The sequence below is a fragment of the Ruditapes philippinarum genome, unplaced genomic scaffold (assembly GCF_026571515.1).
Source record: "Ruditapes philippinarum isolate M1 unplaced genomic scaffold, ASM2657151v2 ctg3426_1_1_1_1, whole genome shotgun sequence".
NCBI classification, from domain to species: Eukaryota; Metazoa; Mollusca; class Bivalvia; order Venerida; family Veneridae; genus Ruditapes; species Ruditapes philippinarum.
The window spans coordinates 138,711-157,377 of record NW_026857892.1 but is presented as its reverse complement, the minus strand read 5'-3'; the positions used below and the strand labels follow the sequence as shown (position 1 = coordinate 157,377).

The following is an 18,667-nucleotide window of genomic DNA, read 5'->3' as shown; positions in this document are numbered from 1 at the left end:
GACCTAGTTTATTTTTGACAGAGCATTTTGCATGATCCTCGCGGGCAACTTCGTCAGCAACGGCAAATATTTATTTTTTCATGCTGCTAGAAGTTATTTAGGGACAAAAGTCTCAGTCATATTCTAACTTCAGTTTTCAAATGATAATAATTTAATTAATCTTTGTTTACTTAATAAACAAATGCTGTATTAAAAGTTTTTTACCAAAAACAATTTTAAAAAGCAGTGTCAGTTTTATAATTATTATAATATATTCAGCGTTACAAATCCGTAGGTATCTGTCTGCATGGAGAGATGCCATTATTAGAGTGTTGTCTTTAGAAACGTGTCACCAAAAACAAAACCCATAATCGAAATTTATGTCTTACTTTCTTGTGGACTAATTTTTTTTTAATGTCACCGATTTAAAGTAATGAAGATTAAAGACACGGCATTGAGGGTTTTTGATATGGTTGGATTTGAAATCCATGTACAATTCGATGTAGGGATAGGTTAATACCGTTTTTTTTGCTGTTTTCTTTTTTTGCAAAAAATTAGATCATTCCTTTTGTTCATTTTTGTTTTACTGAATAATTGTTATAATTATGATAAAAGCCAGGCTTATTCATGAACGGGTTTTTCTTACTAGATTTTTAGGAACACGTTTCGAAAGCGGAACTTAAGTTATTGCTAAAAAAACCTCACGTTGCAAGATATAGGGGATGTAAGCTGACACCATTATGATTTTACATAACCAAGTGTAGCAAACACGTATGCATATAGAAAGTCGCATATCTAAAAAGCGTTTTTCTTTTTGCTATTATTATAATTATAATTATTAATGGTATAATCAAAGCTCTTTCATATGTTTGTTATTGTATGTATAGCTTACATGTACTCGCATATGACCAGTGTCTAGAACTGCACAATTCCTCTAATACAAATAGATAAATTTCCAAGGGAGTAAACGTAATAGTTTTAGAAATAGTAATAACCATGAATTAAATAACATAACCGGATGGATGAAATAAGTTCGTGACTTTGCATTATTGATAAAATAAATATCATCGTCAAAAATATGAAAAGAAATTATAAAAAAATGTTATAAGCAAAATAAGAAAGACAGCTCCCAGATAAATTCATAAATTCATGGATAACTACATAGCTAACAAAGTGCTGTAAACTTTGATATAACACTCTGAAAAATGCTAAAATCTGCTTGGGCATGCTGCTACGAGGTCAACAATTAAGAATATAAAGTGGCATGGTTGCACAAACATAAAAGCTAAAGATAAAATCGAGACAAATTGCTCCTATAAAATCTCTTAACAATGATATGCTTGTAATGATTCTTTAAACACTTAAATCAAATCAAATCTGAATAATGATTTACTTGGGTACCTATAGTACAACACAACTGGATATGGCAAACTGATATATCAATTATACAAAGGTGATCAGATATTGAATTATAAATGAAGTGAAATAAATGTGTAAAACAGAATAAAAACAATTCAGATTTTTGAATTATTTAATCTACAAATTGTAGTAAATTCCAATTAAACCCCAATGGGAATTGGAATATACCCATTTGTACACGTATACCCCACGCCTATGGCCCATGTCAAACCACACAATGTCGTGTCATATCCTTGTAAGTTTATATCAGCATTAACATATATCATAATGGTTACAGTTTAAACCGTTAAACTCAAATAATAATTGTTAATAGTGATAAGTATGTACATAGAATTTCAAAGTATTGAAACGTTAAGAATCACGTGTCAAATACACTGTTTCTATTTGATGTTTTAATATTTAATTCTAAAACAAAGTAAGTTATGTCCAAACTTTAAAATCGAGTTGCGAACATCGAAGTGTTACTTACAGTGGTTACGCATCACATGTAAAACAAATAATGGCTGTTTCTTTAAATCCAGCAAAGACCATATATATGACTATATCTTGGACAGCTTTTAAAACTCAGCATCCTCCCTTACTTCTGTAAAACCAAGTCATTTCTGAATCTTCTTCTCACAAACATTTAGGAGTAGTTCTATCAAACGATTGTTCATGGTCAACTCATCTGGAGTATATATTTAAAACATAGTTTGGACAAGGATCAATATTCTCCGAAGTCTAAAATCTACATTGGACAGAAATACATTAGAAACATTATATTTGACATCTATACGCTCATTATGGAGATATGCATTTTGATAATTGTTCAGCTAGCGAAAAGCATGAAATAGATATGATTCAAAACGAGCCTTCAAGAATAGTCACAGGTGCTACTTAACTTTGTTCTCTTGAAAAAACCTTATGACGACCTCGGATGGGAATCATTACCATCTCGGCGTAGTTATCATACACTGGTCTTTAGTTACAAGAAACGAAATAATCTATGCCCTACTAACTTAAACGCTCTAATCCCAACGCGTCAAAACGAAAGATACGCCTTCAGAAAGACCTCAGATATTCCTCCTATCTGTTGTCGAACATTCAAAACTCTCTGATCTCGTCTGGTATCCGTTCTTGGAACACACTCCCTCAGAAAATCAAATCATCAGATTCTACAACAATTCAAGCGACTTCTTTCTAACCGACACAAACTCCCAAATTTCTATAACACATAAAAATATAACGGTCATATTTTGTACATATAATAAACATGAACTGTTTTATAGATGATTGAATAAATATTCTTTGAAATACGATATTTTTTATTGCAAAGCCGTGTTAGTTACTTTATGCCTATGTTTTATACATACACAGCTTCTTTTTAAACAAAAGTTATACTTAATAGTAATCGAATGATTTACCGACTGGTGTCAGCGAATGGGGCGACAACAAGCGTCAATCATAGGAAATTCTCGACATGATAACAAAGGAAATTTATCGAGACGGTACCTCGAGAATTTCTATGATTGATCATTGTGTTTATAAAACTCATGTTGTTTTTCATCTTTTTAAAGAAATACATTTTAATTCATTTCTGTGCCATAATGTGCCTTAAAAGTATAATAAGATTTGAGTTTCAAAGTAAAATAGTTAGGAAAGCGATTGTTCCAAACGTGGACACTACGTAAAATGAAATTTGTTCATTACCGTCAGCGAGCTTAAAATATATATATATCGCTTTTTTAAATAATTAATTCGGTGGCTGTTAATCAATGTGATGATATAATCATATTATGTCGTTAATACGTGTCATGTTTTATTTGTTTTAGACTTTGTTTTTTTTTCTTTACTGACTATGATGAAGTTTACAGGTAACACGCATTGGGTGCCAATTAATGTCTGTTGCAAACTTAAATTATAATGATCTTGTGAGATGATGCATATTGCAAGATGACTAGAACTGAACATATATTTTATTTTGAATTCATCATATGCAGCTTATCTTCAAATACAACAAAATATACAGGCATGACTATGAAAAGAGGTAATGCATATCAATAGATAAATTAAGTGAGAATGTAATACTTCACATGTAAGATATACAATCCTTAAACATTACCTGACATTCAATGAAACAAATCTTAATTTAAATGCTGTATCACAATATATAGCTAATTTTGTTATAACTGACTTCCTTTTTTAATTTTGCAATTCTGAAACATTAAACATGCTCGGATTTCTTGCAAAATACTTGAATATATACCGTTTTGTAAGTTAATCATACAAAAGCAAACGCATGCAAAGTGATATTCATCTTCGATTTTATTAATGTTGAAAATATAACATTTTCGGTAACTTCTATCAATATTGTTATGTCTACCTGTTTTTTATGAATAGATCGTGATATTAGTTAAGCATTTTTGTAATTTCATAGTATCAACAATGTTCAGGTATTTAGACCTTCTAAAATGAATATATTTATGAATATGTCTATATAAAAACAAAGAAGATCAAATATGTATATTAGAATGTCAATGTGTGTTATAAATATCTTTTAAACGACCATGTAGCGCCGCCAATATAACTGATTCTGGATACATCGCCAAATCATTTAATTCCGTACTTTGCAAGAGTGTTTTGACTTTATACAATAAATATGCAGCATCAGATTTTGACTCTGTCTCCAAACTCTGACAATTTACAATATAATTTGATATATAATGGCTTGTTTTAACTTGATATAATGTTATAAAATACTTAACAATTCTTACATGTCGTTAAATGTACATTGTTTGTTTGTTTGTTTGTTTGTTTGTTTGTTTTGGGGTTTACGTCACATCCACACAGTATAGGTCATATCGCGACGTTCCAGCTTTACTGGTGGAGGAAATGCATATTGGGAACAGGCCCACTTCTGTAAACAATGAAAGAGTATTTGTTGACTTTTTCATATTGAGCAACCTTTTACAGAACTTCCTTTGAATTTTATGTCACGTTACCCTATACCTCACAACTATGATTTAGAACTGGTAAAACGTATGCATCAAACTGGTTGAACATATCATCAATGTAAACTTGCTTGTCTCTTATTCCATCTAATAACGAGGTCATAGCCCGTAGTGCTTTACCTTTTAGTGTGTTTGTCATTAATATGAAGAAACTACAGCTAGACAAAAGACTACCTGAGTAAGTGAACGCTTTTAAAATTTCTATATTTGATCCACAATATGTCCATTACAATGTAATAACTTTTATTCAACCTTTTCTAAACACAACAATCTTATCTTCATTTACAAGAAGATGCCATTTGTGACAATTTTTTTCTAAACTCTTAGGATAACCATCATTTAAAATTTCTTGCAATACTTTTTTAATTCGTTAAAAAAGAGCACGAACATAATAGGTAAAGTTATCTCCTATTGAAAGATACCAATTTCGCTACTGAAAAAACCTAACAACATGTTGACATTTTTCAGACACATCTTCATACATAGATTTCAGACACAATTTAACATTTCATACATAGAATATATTACAGAAAACAATTAATCATCACTACCACATTTTATCTATTCATACCAAAGACAGTTCCTGTCAATTAGATCGTATGCTTTTTTAAAGTCAATAAAGCAGCAAAATAGTTTCTTCTTATCAGTTATCAACTTTTCAATAAAAGAATGCAATATAAAAATGGAATCCAAAGTATTATAAATTGTTTTAAACCAAAACTGGGCGTAATTTTGTCATTTTCCACGAACCATTTACTCAGCCTTTTATTTATAAACACAGTGAAAAACTTATTATCGTTATAACCCTATAATTATTTGGATATTCTGAATCACACTTTTTATGTGAAGAAATAATAATACCAGGTGAGCATCATTTAGGGAAAAACTAATATCAAGTACTTAATTAAACAGCATTTATGAAGGAGTCACAATATAATTTATTCCTGCTATAAAGTATTCATATAAAATCAGCAGAGCAACCTTTATATGTACCTAAAGTTTAAGATGCTGGAACAATCTCTTCCACAGATATGGATTTATCAAGTTTTTTTAATGTAAAATTGTTGCATTCTGATTTTTAGAAAGTTTTTAAAAATGCATCACATTAATTTCTGGTGTTCGTAAAAAGAGATGCAGATGCAGGCTGTACATATTGCGCAAGAATTGTCTTTCAGTGTAATGCGGATTATAAAGAATACTTAAGTATTTTTGACATAAATGAGTTTTTGTTGCAATTCTCTGTATTTTATCCCTGGAATCACCCTTTTTATCATCATTTTTATTTTTTATTGTATTATGATTTGCGGCATATAGCCGAAACGTTTGCAATAAATGAACAATTACTAAATGTTCGTGTTTTTGTGGCTTGATTGTTAATACCCATAATACAGATACTCAACATTTCATACCTATACTCTATATTTTATTTCATACCATACTCTAAATTTTTATTTCATTACCATTCTCGGTAGTTTATACAAATTCACTGTTTTAATACTAATACTCTCTCTATTTCATACCTATACTTTGCATTTCATTTCCATACTTTGTATTTCAATAACATGTCTTTATTTCATACTCATATACTGTATTACATAACAATACAGTATTTCATACCAAAAATCTTTATTCTGTTTATCATCCCATATCCTATATTTCATAACTATACTCTTTATCTTATGCACATACCCCGTATATGTCATTCACCTCTCGTCTCTGTTTAATCTGCACATCCCATTGTTCAATCATTTAAGGTCCTAATGTCTTCCACTACCAAGCATAGAACTTAAGCATAGAAAAAGTGACATCGAGATTAAATTCTCCGAAGAAAAAAAGAGAATAAAGAAAGAAAACTCAGTCATATGTATACTAATCAATTTATTTTCCTTGGACATGTGAACTCACTAAGTTGATACTAACCTTAGATCATGCAAACCTAAACGCTTGCGCATGATAAATACGAACATGTGAACCTTATAAATTTTTATATTTTCATGTTATACACATTATTTTTCGTAACAGTATTCCAACTGTACTATTATTTTGCTATTAATAAAAGTTATCAATAGTTAATCAACTGAAAATGAGTCATATTTGTTAAAACATGGACAAATAAATACAAAAAAAATTTTTCCTACAAAAGAGATACATTTAGATACAAAAGAAAAAGCTAAAGTAAAATATCTAATTGAAATAAAATTTCGATTTGGAACATAGAAACTAAATCTATGTTTAACTCTGTAAAAGTACATCGAATGCTAACAATAATGAATGTGCATGACAATGCAATCGACAAACACACAAGTTGATTCAATGGTACATGTAACTAAACAGGTACACAGTCTCTATAATAAAGTGTGGCAGTGTCACTGCTAGATATCTTGCCTGGGTCAGCATCGAGTATGTTTAAATAAGATACCGTCCCTCTACTACATGCAGAGCCACTTTTAACCGCCTCAAAAATTAGACATTTAGGATCATTCCTGCATAAATTTTCGCATTCAATCGGACCACTAACATCTTGGAAAAAACTTATCTCATTGAATTCATACACGAACTTATTCGGAATCGATATAAATGTATCTGTGAAAGCGGTGCATTCTGGAATGTGAAGGAAAAACATATGATTAGATCAACAATAATAACTTATCATTTTGTTCAAGTCAAGTAGGTGAAGCCACGTCACTTTTGGAGGCGAAAGAATAGCAACGATTCTATCAAAGTCAATATCATTTTTTTAATACTGAATAAATTGTCTTCAAACAAATTCATCATTAAACATCTAGATCTTCCTAGAAGAGCACCGAAGTCGACTGTGATACTTCACAAACATGAAAGCTACACATGTACCTTAATCCGTAATATTTTATCATTTCCTACGTTCATTTTGCCTTACAGACAATTGTGTAAAGTGGTCAAATAACAAGGGAAAAATATCATCGTTTCACACACTAGAGAGCTTTCCCTAATTTATAATTTGTAGGGTGTACACTTGGCAAGACCAACACACTCTTTAACCGGGGAAAAATGCTGTATTAGGCACATATTTCTATGAGATGAATCAGAATTTCACTCATTGCTATACATGAAATTGTATAACGGTATTACGCAATGTACAATATTTCATAAGGGAAGATTTTGTTGTTTCCTTATAAAAATTTTCAAGTTTCGTAATTTTTTCCAATAATATATGCATAAATCTTGCCTTTTATAGCATAATACATTTTAAATAAACAAATATGAAATACATTGCATATAAGTTGATGAAAAAAAAAAAGAATTTGCTATCTGGTTTACTTATATCTAAAACCCAAGCATGTTCATGGATTATATTATTTTCTTAGGAAATATGATCACGCCCCAAGTACTGTTCCAGTCTGAGGTCCATGTGTTGAAAGGCAGCCAAATTAAAAACTAGAACAACGATTCTCTTAATCTCCGTTTAAATGAATTAAAAGGCGTAGTCTACAAGAAGGCAAGCCAGCCTACACGTCCGTGCAGTGGATCACATTGCTTTATACTATGGCTGGTTAAGTTAAGTATTTTGGCATTGTAAACCTTTGCAATTCAAATGGACAGTTCTTCGTTTAAAATAGGGTTATAAATTTATTTAAAATACAGAGGGTCTAGGGTAAAAGCACCCTGCCGATTAATGAAATATTTACCTTGGACGCAATCGTTTATGGTCTGACTGTAGCGGTATAACGGACTACAAAAGCATAAACCATTGACGCAAACACCGTTTGTTAGAGAACAGTCTGCATCATTGCTGCATGCGTCCCCAATGCCCACCCCTTGATTGTTATTCTCTTGATTCTCCAAAACTTGATCTGTAAAAACAAGCAAGAATAAAATTGCTTTTATTTTTATATGTAAAATAATTGCATGTAGATTCTTGTAAGAGATGTGATGTAGCACTTAACATATTGATCTTATAAAGACCTGAAAGCCATTTTTGGTATTGCTATTTTTAGCTCACCTGTCACAAAGTGACAGGGTGAGCTTTTGTGATCGCTTTTCGTCCGGCGTCCGTCCGTCGTTCGTCCGTCCGTAAACTTTTGCTTCAAATGACATCTCCTCATAAACCACTAAGCCAATTCATCCAAACTTCACAGGAATGTTCCTTTGGTGGTCACCTTTAAAAATTGTTCAAAGAATTAAATTCAATGCAGAACTCTGGTTGCCATGGCAACCGTAAGAAAAAACTTTAAATATCCTTTTTTAAAGAACCCAAAGAGCTAGAGCTTAGATATTTGGCATGAAACATCTTCTAATGAGTGTCTACCAAGTTTGTTCAAATAAAAGCCCTGGGGGTCAAAATTGGCCCTGCCCCAGGGGGTCATTGATTTTCCCTAAATGCATATAGTAAAAACTTAAAAATCTTCTTTTAAAGAACCCAAAGAGCTAGAGCTAAGATATTTAGCATGAAACATCTTCTAGTAATTGTCTACCAAAATTGTTCAAATAAAAGCCTTGGGTTCGAAATTGGCCCCGCACCAGGGGGTCATTGGTTTTCCCTATATGCATGTAGTAAAAACTTATAAAAAATCTTCTTTTAAAGAACTCAAAGAGCTAGAGAAAAAATTGTTCAAAGAATTAAATTCAATGCAGAACTCTGGTTGCCATGGCAACCGTAAGAAAAAACTTTAAATATCCTTTTTTAAAGAACCCAAAGAGCTAGAGCTTAGATATTTAGCATGAAACATGTTCTAATGGGTGTCTTCTAAGTTTGTTCAAATAAAAGCCCTGGGGTCAAAATTGGCCCTGCCCCGGGGGTCATTAATTTTCCTTATATGTGTATAGCAAAAACTTTTTTGAAAAAAATCCCAAATAGCTAGAGTTTAGATATTAAGCGTGAAACATCTTCTAGTGAGTGTCTACAAAGTTTGTTAAAATTAAAGCCCTGGGGTCAAAATTGGCCTCGTCCGGGGGTCATTGATTTCCTTATATGTGTATAGCAAAAATTCAAAAAATCTTCTTTGAAACAAAAACCCAAATAGCTAGAGTTAAATATTAAGCATGAAACATCTTCTAATAAGTGTCTACAAAGTTTGTTCAAATAAAAGCCAGTGGGTCAAAACTGGCCTCGCCCAAGGGATGTCATTGTTTTTAACTATATGTGTATAGTAAAAACTTAAAAGTCTTCTTTTAAAAAAAAACCCAATGAGCTAGAGCTTAGATGTTAAGCATGAAACATCTTATTATGGGTGTCTACCACGTTTGTTCAAATAAAAGCCCTTGGGTTAAAATTAACTCTGCGGGGGGGGGGGGGGGGGGAGAAGGTCTTTGTTTTTCCTTATATTCGAATTTCCAAGTTTGTTCAAATAAAAGCCCTGGGATTTAAACTTTGTTTGTTTGTTTGTCTCATTTTACGCCTTTTTCAACAGTATTTCAGTCATAAAGGCGTGAAGTTTCCTAACCATCGTTCCTGGAGAGTTACACCAGTACTAGACAACCTTTCCTCCGCGCTAAACTACCAAAGCATCTCCCGGGGATCGAACCCACGCAAGAGAGGTACCTGGATTAGAAGTCATTGACTCTAACCCCTCGACCACGGAGGCGGTATGGGATTTAAACTGGCCCCGCTTCGGGGGCCTTTTTATACAGGTGAGCGACCTCAGGGTCATCATGGCCCTCTTGTTTATATTTCTTCCCTTCCCTTCAACTTTCTACTTTTAAGGGTTTTTTTATAATTTCAATCCGCATTTTCGCGTTGTCACTGAATAATGTTTTTTTTAATATATAAAAGAATATGGATACTTTTCAAATGTAAAATATTCTGCCCTTTATTGGTTATCGACTATTTAACATATTTCATGATATTTTTTATAGCGTATTGGATAAACACAAAATGACATAGTCAAACAAAATCAATACAATCATGTACTTAATTACTTACTGCAATGGCGTAGGTTCGATCCCCGGGAGATGCTTTGGTAGTTAAGCGCGGAGGAAGGTAGTCGAGTACTAGTGTAACTCTCCAAGAACGATGGTTAGGAAACTACCAGCCTATATGCCTGAAATACTGTAGGGAAAAGGCGTAAAATGAAACAAACAAACAAACAAACAACACTTACTGCATACGACATTAGCTTGATCAAACCATATACCGTCTGCTGTGCACGTCAAGTTACTTGAGTTTCCGTTGAGTGTATACCCTGGCAGACATTGGTATTGTACAACTGCGCCCTCTGTCGTTATATCACCGCCACTAATCACCTGAGCGTTTGTAATGATTGGAACTGTACCACAATCTTTTAACGAGGAGATAAATACATACATACATACATACATACATACGTACGTACGTACGTACGTACGTACGTACGTACATACATACATACATACAGAGTACTCAGAGTACTTTTTGAGTAGAGCCTTTGACGTTTTTGTTCTGTTTTTTTGTTGTTGTTATTTTTTCAAAACATAAGGTGTTAAGGACAAAATTTGAAGCACACACCAAATAATAGTTTTAGATTGTGACATAAATTGGAGTTGAAATCCGACTTAGCATAACCAATAAAATGTGATATCAAACAAAAACTTTAATACTTTTGCACTGCGTTAAGATAATCAAATAAATTAAAAACTCTATTTTATTTTGAATGCAATAGGTAATATTTTGTAAGAGGAGATAATCATATGAATTTCAGATGATACCTATAATCAACCTCATTTAAATATGTTAATAATGTGACGTCACCTCTGATACAGTTTGGTTGGTATGACCATTGACCGGATGCTTCACAAACAGCATTCATTACGTTCGTCACATCAACGTTCGTCACATCAACGTATCCCTGGTTACACCTGAATTTCACACGTGAACCGATAGAGTGCATGTTACCAAACAGTTGAGCATTGGTTGCCACAATCTTCGAGCATTCTGTAAAAAAAATAGTTCAGCAGTGGTTAACACAATCTTTGGAACAAAAATAATGATATGTTTATGTTAATCATCGCGATTTCGTGTAATTTATAAATAGTTTTACTTTTAGAGTATTTTAAAAGACTAGCGAATTTTCCGTGCAATTCGCAAACCTTGTTCATGTAATTTGTAAACAAGTATAGTAAACTATATGAGGAAAATACTTCATTTCATCAGGGCGTAATTCATTTTTTTCAGGTATTTTCCATTAACAAAGAGTAAACATTTTCCGTTTCTTTTCAAATACATGTATGCTTTGGTAACATTAAATTTCGTCAAAATAATTCAACATAAAGAGATATCAGTATAGAAGACAACATAATACCTATTCCCTTTTTATGAAACATTTGTATATATCATTGAATTAAACAAATAGGGATTTTATTGAAAGCCCTGAGCTTAAAAGATTCAAATAAAACATATTATATGGGTAGCTTTAAGAATATTATGATAAAAAAAAGAAAAGAAAAAAAAACATTAAAAGCACAACAGTATTAACAGCATTAACAGTAGAATACATAAATAACAGAGATCGTTCATCAAGATTTTAAAATATAACTTAACCAGTTACTGCGCATGTCTTTGTTACCGGATCGCAAGTCTCCCCGTCAGGACAGTTACATCCCTGAATCTGTAAAAACAGATGTTTCAAAATGAAAAATAAAATTCAGATATTATGATTATGGACACTTCATGAGTTATATATATAAATGTTATTCAAAGCATTAGCGCAGACATTTTTGCCTTATGTGAAAAACATTTATCGGGAATAAAAGTTATAGATACACATCAGCGGCGTAAATAGGCGTACACCTGAACGCCCGTGCGTACAAATCAATCCTGTATTTCGAAATATCAAATGCGCTAAAAGTTCTAATAAAGTGATAAAAACAGAGAGGGGTAGTGTTGTCGGGGCAACATATATTCATATAGGCCTACAATTTTTTATCATCATATAAAAAATTCATAACATAAACAGTATTAATAAATATCTTTTAAAATGATCTATATTGCGATATCTTACACAGATTCAGTGGAGGAAAGTTACAAAAAGCTTCCGGTGCCTGGTTCAGCACCGATTCTTGGCCAAAATATTCCTCGAGCATAATGTTTTGCGCACCGCAATTGATTGCTGCAGAGAATTACTTGGTCGTGCCGAAAAGGCATTAAAAGAGCGTAAAATTTCATCTCAATTGTATGCATTTATTTAAAAGTAGCGCCAGATTCTTGTAAAAGTTGTTGAGATAATTATTCTTTGTGGTCAGTAAAATTATTGCGATGAGTCCTCAAGCAAGTTCCATTTGCAGTTATATCATTATTAAAGTCGTATATGTGCTAATGAATTTACTTTATAACAAAAGATCTTAAATGAATCGTTTAATGTATTCACGTGAGTTCTGTATTTAACTCCATATAATCTATGTTATACGCAACGATTTTTGAGTGATTCACTGACATTTCTAAAAGGAGATTTTAAAGAACAGTGCTGGGGTATTTACATTCCTTTTTAAAAAAAAATATGATAATAAGTATAGTGTAAGGGTTCTTAAATTCCTTTTTTGAAAATATGATAATAAGTTAAGTGTTAGGGTACTTGATCGAATTCCCTTTTTTACATTTTGCAAAGTCATCTACTTTACCCTTTGTTATTTTAAGACAAACTTTTCAAATTTGAAAATGAAAAACCGGGTCTTACAAGTCTTAATTAATAGCGCACTAATAAAGCTGATATTCATTTTATCTATTTACTCAAAGGGCCTATCTATGAATTGCTATTAATGTCTTAACCAGCATGATATCCCAAAACCTCTGCGACAAAGAGGATACTGAATGAGTGTAAGCTTAATATTGAATGTCTTGAACGAGTTGAATAAAATTATATAAATCGAGCATGATATCATTTTATTCAACGAATTCAATAAATTCAATTCAATAATGAAATTATACGAATTTAATATTCTATTTATAACATACTAAAAATAAAAAAACTATTGACAAATTAAAGTGAAAATAAGTCATTTTTCATTGACGACAAAAGTATAACGCTAACATTTTGTGCGTCTTTACACTATGTTTGTATAACGCAAATGACGTAGGGTTAAAATAAATGCATGGCCGTGCAATACCATTTTACGGAGCCGCAAGATTCTAACGGGTATGTAATGAATCAAAAAAAAAAGAAAGTTTAAAGATACAAAAAAGATAGCAACTTACGACTTCATCTGACATTTCCGCTTTCTTCAAAAATATGCACGCTTGTTTTCTTTTGACGTTGGCTGCTCTGCTACCTTGGTCGGTCCCCAGTAGCTCACACAGGTTAAATGACCGCCTGTAGTTGATTGCTTTACAATGTCGCCTCTTACCACATTCTTCTTGACATTGCACATAAGATAAATCTAATATCCTATGTATCACAGCGTCGTCTTCTAGACAAAAGTCTTTTTCTTTTGCGTTACATAGACACGACTTGGACATAAATAATAAAAGTACTACAGCTCTGACTATTTTAGCATCTAAACTCATATTTGTTTTGTTTCACTGACTTGCGAAATATGAAGAAAATATAGTCTATGATTTAATTTCTTTAGATTAACACTCAAAACGAAACAACGCAAGAGTAGCTTTTAGTTGTATTTGGAAAAGTACGTGCGTTTTATAGGCACGGCACGCTTTAATGTATCGGTAAAGTATAAGGGGGTTCTAAAAAATTTGTTTCATGTGGATTGTATATCTTAAACTCAGACAAGTCTTTGAAAAAAACATTTATTGTGACAGAACATTTTGCAGGATCCTCACCGGACTAACAATTGTAACTAGCAACCGTAAATATTTATTTTCAAATGCTCTACATGATGAAAGTATTTTTTCTTCTGTCAGGACTGAAAGACCAAAGTTTTGAGTATGTTTTTAAATTATTACGCAATATAATGCTGCTTTATTTACTTAACAAACAACTGCTTTATTAAAAGTTTGTCAAGAACAAATTAAAAAAAAAAACAGTGACAGGGTACTAACCAACACCGAATGTGGAGCATTATACATGTGCTGTCTTTACCACAAAAGCTATTTTTGTCTTCATTTTGTCGTCAATAATAAATGAAAGATAAGAATATTAAACAAGGTTTATATACAGTGAATCTTCTAAAAACCGAACACCTGTGTGACTAGCCAAAACGTTCTGAATTTGGAAGTTTCCGCAATTGAGAAGTTCAAGTAAAAACAATAAACATCAATTGTTTAAGTAAGACATGATGAAAAATATTTGAGCCTGAATAAATTCATAAATGGAAAAAATTGCTTCACACCCTTTTTCCAATTTCGGATTTTAGAGTAAATTTGAATTGATATAGCCCAAATTTGACAAGAAAATTGTTCGAAATTCAGAATTTGGAAGTTCCGGAATTCATAGGTATTAGAAATTTTCGGACATTGAAAAATGTTCGGAGTATAGACATTTCCGGATGTGAGAGGTTCAGGAATTCAGATGTTTCACTGTATATAAATGACAGTGTATGTGAAGTTTAGTTTCGAATAGAAAGAGCTTCTCGTGGCATTTATGGCAATCTTTAAATAGTTTTATTACATAGCCGTTTATATTTGGAAAAAAATAGGGCAATATTATCAATGTTGGATGTTAATGGTGAAAGAATGACATCAATTAAAGCAATTTTTGTTGTTGTTGTTGTTGTTGTTGTTGAATCTATTATACAAACCTAGTTTATTGTTGTCCCAACTCTCACTCTCATAAAATTTTTCACATCTTTTATTCCTCATTGAATAAAAAGATATTTCAATTTTTAAAAATTCTTCCGACTCGGAGCCTTTTTATATGCCCGAAAGAATTTCGGACATATTATGTTAAACCCCCTGGCGTCCGTCCGTCTGTCGGTCCGTCCGTCTGTCCGTCCGTCTGTTAGGAATTTGGTTTCCGGAGCATAACTTCAGTTCCATTTGGCCTACAGTGTTCAAACTTCATAGAATGATTGTTCATATTGGGTAGAAGACCCCTATTGTTTTTGGGGTCACAAGGTTAAAGGTCAAGGTCTCTATTACCTTAGAACTGAAAACAGTTTCCAGAGCATAACTTTAGTTCCATTTGGCCCACAGTATTCAAACTTCATAGGATGATTGTTCATATTGGGAAAAGAACCCGTATTTATTTTGGGGTCACAAGGTCAAAGGTCAAGGCCACTATTGACTTAAAACTAAAAACGCTTTCTGGAATGTAACTTAAGTTCTATTCGGCCCACAGTGTTCAAACTTCATAGGATGATTGTCCATATTGGGTAGAAGACCCCTTTTGATTTTGGGGTCACAAGGTCAAACGTCAAGGTCACTATTACTTAGAAATTGAAAACAGTTTCTTGAGCATAACTTAAGTTCCATTTAGCCCACAGTGTTCAAACTGCATATAATGATTGTCCATATTGGGTAGAAGTCCCCTATTGATTTTGGGGTCACAATGTTAAGGTCACTGTTACCTTAGAATTGAAAACAGTTTTCGGAACATAACTTAAGAATCATTTGGCCTACTGTGTTTAAACTTCATAGTATGACTTTCCATATTGGATAGAAGACCCCTAATGATTTTGGGGTAACAAGGTCAAAGGTCTAGGTTACTATTACCTTAGAATTGAAAACAGTTTCTGGGGCATAACTTAAGTTCCATTTGGAGCACAATATTGAAGCTTCAAAGGAGGAATTGTTATTTGAAAGAGGTAATACTTTATTTTATTCCCATGTCTTACAAATGCTTCATCTTTACAAAAAAAATTTCACTTTCGGGCATATAATGCTCCGTCTAGCGGTGCTCTTGTTCATAGATCTTTGACTGTTTCTGATATTCTCGAAGACATTCTTCAGTCTTAATGCCTTAGTTCTGAAGTTTCGTAATAATCACAAATCCACTGCATAGGTCTGCGATTACAGTTCTAGCTACTTTTTTAGCAGACTGTCAGGAATTTCGATTCAATTGAGATAATGACTTTTTGATATCTAGTGACTCTCGTGAGTGAATTGAACTGGTCTGTCCGGGCAGTTTTAGGCATTCTCGCAGATTGTTTATGAATTCTGATTCATGTGAATGAATATCACTCTTTTCCATAGTGACTTAGGTCATCTGAATCATTTGTTAATTTTATCTAGTTTTTTTCTATAATGTATAATTCTGTATTCCATGACTTCTACAACCCGCCTTTATCGCCATTACCGCCTTTATCGCCATTACCGCCTTTATCGCCATTATTTGTCATTTCAAGCAAACTTTGACTTGGATGTGTTCATTTTAGGTTATATGAATGCTCTAATTAGATTGATAGATTTATTTCAGTATTACATTTAAGAGAAATGAAACCACAATAAATACATCATACTAAAGGTAAGACATACAAACGCAAAGTGAAAGAAAAAAGAAACATACATATCTTATTAAGGCGTTGATGGTATTGACATAGATGCATGAAATAAAATATATGAAAGTCCAAAATAGGTAGTTCCCGCTTTTTACACTACTTATCTTTCTTGCAAAAAATGACAGCCATATTGTTGTTCAATATTTTATATATTAATATAATTGACAAAATACATGTATGAAGAAAATCATTATAAACATCTGATTTAAGTAAATTGTCTAAATCTTTTAAAAATTCTACAAATGCATCAAAGTTTTATTATTTTTACAGCACTTAAAAGTTTTTTTTTATTAATTTTTATAAAGAAAATGGAATAATAAGAGATTTTATATTTGAAATGACGTCCAAAATGGCAAAAGGGGAGATTATAATGTGAAAAGCAACTATTAAGACAGAAAATAGTATAATAATTAAGTTATGACTAAGTGTTGTATCATATTTACTGGCTAAATTTTCATATCTTAAACAGAATCTGACTCATATTGCCATACAGCATGGACTATTTAAAATTGTTGAATTTTGTTCTTTATGGCATATTTCTCGTTTCAAAAGTCTATTAATTCCACAATCATAGATAAAAGTAATACTGTAATAACAAGTATATTGATAACTGTTTTATTTAATATTAGGCTTTACTTTTTGTGAGTGTGTTTTTAATCTTATGCTGAGCATATAATAAAGCAATTATTGAATAATGATCCATTGAATGTTATATAATATTCATCGGGAAAATGTCGTATTGACATTAACCGATGAATATCACATCATATTCAATGGCCCACTTGTCAATAGTTGTATAATAATGCAAGAAAAAAAATCTATTTCAATTGTATCTATCCTTTACTATCGCACGATTGTCATTTTTTCTTTGTTTCTTACTAACCAATATCTTCAGTACACTTCAATAAGGATTTGAAAACTGTATTGATATAATAGTGCTGTTTTTTCATTGATTCATAGTATAAGAAAAAACTGAAAGGAGAGGGCAAAGCACTGAATATTTTTGCTGATATGTGTTACAAATCATTTTGAAATTGCGATAAAACAGTAAATATATGTAAATAATAATGGTTAGATACAGGGGTATAACACTGGCTGGGCGACATCTTCTATAAAAATCCTCTGCGCCTAACGTGCTCGTCTTTTAATTTTAGAAACATCCATCGATATCGTCCCAGACAGTGATATATCCTCGTAACTTACTAGTTTTATATACATTCCCTAAAACTGTTTATTTTAAGTAACAAAACTCTTATGTTCAAAGTAGGTTTTGCTTCGAATGTTGATACTGCCTTTAACATTAGGTTCAGAATGTGAATAAGGAAACTTACCTTACCAAATTTGAGGTACAAATCGTTATACATACAACATTAACGCAATACATTTTGGGTGTATATGTCCATATTGAATGGGTTCGATCCGACATAATCGATTTTAGTTATATGACTATTTAATGCATTCATTTTAACATCATTTATAATGAATTAAAGTGAATTCTGTCCGATTGAAATAAGTGCACGACAATTCTGTGCGATACATCTTACATTGCCTAAAGACCATGTTAATATTTTCTATAGTTTTATATTTTTAACAAGACCATAAATTTATTTTCAATTAGATTTATTTAATATGTTCATTTGTTTACATGTTCTTTAAGTGTTTGATCGTCGTATAAGTCAAATAGAATTACTAGTATTTTCTTCAAAATTATCTTCTTACAGACGTGAAGAAGAAAGTCCTGACACTGAGAGGACTACCTAACCTTTAACATGCTGAAAATGTGTGAAATGGACGTTTCTAGCTTTCATTTTAGAGCTGTCCAGTATCAATATGAAAATATTAAGACATAACAAGTTAGTCAGCCGCACGGATGTTCAGCCTGGTTTGGTATACTAGTTAATTCATGTCGGATCCAGCAGGGTAAAGGAGCAGTGTTGTTA

The 18,667-nt window shown here is 32.1% G+C and overlaps 1 protein-coding gene across 1 annotated transcript; it reads right to left on the bottom strand.

Moving 5' to 3' along the window:
- Window positions 1-6,672: 6,672 nt before the first annotated feature.
- LOC132751423 (uncharacterized) lies at window positions 6,673-13,904 on the bottom strand. The gene is made up of 6 exons (XM_060741575.1): window positions 13,531-13,904; window positions 11,881-11,947; window positions 11,092-11,274; window positions 10,466-10,642; window positions 8,054-8,218; window positions 6,673-6,989 (listed from the first exon to the last, which is right to left on the bottom strand). Exons 1-6 carry the CDS (start codon window positions 13,837-13,839, stop codon window positions 6,715-6,717), a joined length of 1,176 nt encoding a protein of 391 aa, XP_060597558.1. The 5' UTR covers window positions 13,840-13,904; the 3' UTR covers window positions 6,673-6,714.
- Window positions 13,905-18,667: the final 4,763 nt, after the last annotated feature.